General features: G+C 33.8%; 1 protein-coding gene across 1 annotated transcript; it reads left to right on the top strand.

The window, feature by feature from the left end:
- The first annotated feature begins 2,756 nt into the window (after positions 1-2,756).
- Positions 2,757-3,524, top strand: LOC140745753 (dehydrogenase/reductase SDR family member 6-like). Its single transcript, XM_073077648.1, has one exon. It carries the CDS (start codon positions 2,757-2,759, stop codon positions 3,522-3,524), a length of 768 nt encoding a protein of 255 aa, XP_072933749.1.
- Positions 3,525-3,724: the final 200 nt, after the last annotated feature.

Raw genomic sequence — 3,724 nt, 5'->3', positions numbered from 1 at the left:
TAATCTAGCGAATAAGTATCTCATATTGTTGCTTTATTGTTGATATAAAACATACTAAATTATGAACAGTACCCTTACCAGGAGTTTTTACGTTTCGACAAATATGACTGTTTTGGTATTTGTTTACGTATTGGCCCATAGGATTTCCTAGTTCTGACACAATCCGCTAGGGGCGCTGATTGGAATTTGTATGGGCAAATACATAAACAAATACCAAAACAATCTTTTTTGATGAAACGTTAAAACTCATGGTAAGGGTACTGTATACGTAAAATTTGCTTTTTCTAATGTAGCATGTCTAATGTGCGTCAGACGAGCATGCATGAACCTGATGGTAAGTGGCTGCTGCCGCTCGCCGCCGATGGACAACTGTAATCAACCCCAGATAAGAATTATATCTTACCTGAGGTCGACCATAGATGCACCGCTACCCCTGACGTCTAAGCTGAAACGCCTCTGAAAACTATGTCACACCACAAAGGGTTCTACCACCTTAAAACCTTTAGATGTTGAAAGTATATACGCTTGCGGCGTCTATTTAGTAATGATGTGCCGAGTCGGCCATTTTTGGTATTCGAGTACTTTAGTACTCATATAAAAAAAGAATCGAGTCCTCGAGTACTCAAGTACTCGAGTACTTTGCACAACATACAGTCCAATAGCACGGAAGAGCAAAAAAAAAACGCCACTCACTACACAAAATTAATCAAGTTTTCACTTGTACGAGTAGTAGTTGTAGTGTACGAGTATCGTCAGTATTCGAGTATTACTGGTACTCGAGTATCACTATTGGTACTCGAGTATGCGAGTTTATGTAAGTACTCGAGTACTGACTCGAGTCGACCTGACTCGGCACATCTCTACTATTTAGATATCACGCCTGTGGTGCCGGAATCGTGTCGTGTCATGTCGTCCGAATAAAGATCCCATTGTTCAAATATGATAATTAATTTAAATGAAAATATAATATCAACACAGATACCAATTAATTAATTACAAATTCTATCAAATAATGAATATGATAAAGTAAATACTTGAAACATTACAATAAATAAAATCACTTAATGGGCACTTAATAACTCTTAATAGGAATCAAAATGAATGCTATGTACTCAATTTTAACAAAAGAGTTTAATAACTAGCCAAGTGCGAGTCGGATTTGTACACAGAGGGTTCTGTACCACCAAATTTTCATTAATTTTTAATATATTTTTATCTATATTATATTTTATATATATTATTATAACTATAAGTCAATAGACAAAGCAAAAACGCTGCAAAATGCCGTTTCTTGTATAACGGCCCCCATTTCTTTTAAGCTTTTTTTTTATTTTTACGCACAGACACCGGGACTAGTTATACGTTTACGTTTTTACCCTTTGAAAAAATTACACAATTTAAAAAGTTTGCTATCAAATACTTATTCTTAATTTAAATCAAATGGATGATTAGGTATGGTATGAAATGAACGTCGCAAATCTGTATAGACTTACAGATGTGCCTACCTACTTTGAACATTTGCATTTGGCACTTACAAATTTTCCGATGAAGTAATGTATTGTCACAGACTAAAGGAAAAGGTTCATTTTAAGAAAATATTACTTTTGCCTACATTCTTATATTAGCCATTTCTGGGGTTGGTTACAGATGTCCATGGGTGGCAGTAGCCACTTACCATCAGATGGACTGCATGCTCGTCTGCTACTCCTATATTATAAAAAAATATACACTGGACGAAGACACAAAACAAATTTGCTAGTTTTCAACATCTACCCACATATGAGCAACATTAATATTGCGATGGAACCTTGTCACAATAACAGCTGCGTGACGTCATCCACCGCAAAACGTACAGTTAACAAAAACTTACACCACATAAAAGTTCCTACTTAGGGTTATAAGTATTTACGTCATAATTTATAATAAATACATATATTTATAGGTATTTAATTATAAGTAATTTCTATAAAATAACCTACTATTATAATAAATAAATAGAAAAATAAATATTGATACTGGCAATTCAACGTCACTAAGATGGCCGCCAATAGCAAAATCAACGTGCGGAGATTATACAAATTGACAAAAGAACAATATAATAAATTAATCCCTGTTTAAAAGCTTTATCTTTTTACTACGCTTTTATTAACTTGACCTGTATGTGTGTATGTAACGGAATCTTCGAACATTAATGAAGAACCAACACAAGTACACGATTTTAATAATTTTACCTCATTGTCCTTATCAGAATCAGTTAGAGCGCCTTAGAGAAAGTTTATGGCAAAGTTACTGCACGATAGATTGCAACACTTATTACTTTTTAGTTTTATTAACTATTAAAGAGTGTTTTTTAGTTTTTATATAACACTTTATTTCAATATTTAATTTATATTTAATACTTTACCGTTCTAGAAAGATATATTGATTCACATCATTCATAATAATAATTTGGTACTCGGTAAAATTAAATCTTAGAGCATTTCCTGTACTTACCTCTAAAAATTCGAAATATTCTAGGTATTAATAATTTACCTAATTAACATTATTATTACATTACATTATGCTATCGTCCTTATATTTAAAAAATAAGAAAAGGATATAAATACTCTTAAGTACCTGCAATTGAGATTGACAATAGTTTTGCTGCAATTACGACCTCGAATATAATACTAGAATATAATAAAATAATATAGTAATTTAATTTAAGTAAATTGGCTGAATCAACGTTACATTGAAAATACATAACAGAGTATAAAATGAGTTTCACTAAGAAAGTGGTGGTGATTACTGGTGCTGCATCAGGAGTCGGTACCGCCATTGCTTTAGGATTCGCCAAACTTAACGCTACTTTATGTATCATTGACAAAAACGAGAAAGGTTTACTTAAAACCAAAAGAAACTGTGAAGAACTAACTAAAGGTAAGCTTTTGGAAATAGTTGCTGATTTAACAGAGGACAAAGAAATCAAGAAGATTATAGAAACTGCAGTAAAAGAGCTTGGTAAGATTAATGTTCTCGTCAATTGCGCTGGCATACTTGGATCTGGAAGCCTACAAGATCCGGATATCGTCAAAAGGTTCGATGACGCAATAGCTATTAATCTTAGATCAATGGTTGTGATGACGAAAGAGGCGTTACCCGCATTAATTGAGAGCAAAGGATGCATCATTAACATATCTAGTGTTGCGTCGACAAAAATGATGGCGAACATGTTAGCTTATAGAATTTCTAAAGCAGGAGTGACTAGTTTTACTAAATGTACTGCATTTGAGCTAGCAAGTCGAGGTGTAAGAGTGAACTGCATATCCCCCGGTCCAGTGAGAACGAATATTTGGAGCAATGCAGGAGTAAGTGAAGCAGAACAAGACGCGATTTGGGATAGCTTAGCGGGGAAGATGCCGTTGAAGATGTGCGTGAAAGGAGAGGAAGTGGCTGAACTAGCGGTGTATCTGGCGGGTGACAAGGCAGCTAGTATCACTGGCTCCGATTTCGTTGTTGATGCGGGTATGATGATAGGCGTTTAATATATAAAAAGGGGAAAATAATGAGTAACACTGTCGGTCTTAATTTATTAAAAAGAAAAACTGGGACTTGACTGGTAGAAAATGACATAAGGCATTAAGTCTGCCCTGTTGTAATATAACTTTGTGTTACTTTTAGAATAAATATATAAATAAATAAATAATAGCTTTGTGTATTTATGAAATAAATGTAATTTTTATCT

The sequence above is a fragment of the Epargyreus clarus genome, unplaced genomic scaffold, assembly GCF_041222505.1.
Source record: "Epargyreus clarus isolate Ecla_fem2 unplaced genomic scaffold, WU_Ecla_fem_2.2 ptg000011l, whole genome shotgun sequence".
NCBI lineage: Eukaryota > Metazoa > Arthropoda > Insecta > Lepidoptera > Hesperiidae > Epargyreus > Epargyreus clarus.
Note: the sequence above shows the minus strand (reverse complement) of the source record. Positions and strands in the feature narration are given on the sequence as shown.

Excerpts from the sequence above, each read along its gene's own strand:
- LOC140745753 (XM_073077648.1), top strand. The coding sequence starts at position 2,757 with ATGAGTTTCACTAAGAAAGTGGTGGTGATTACTGGTGCTGCATCAGGA.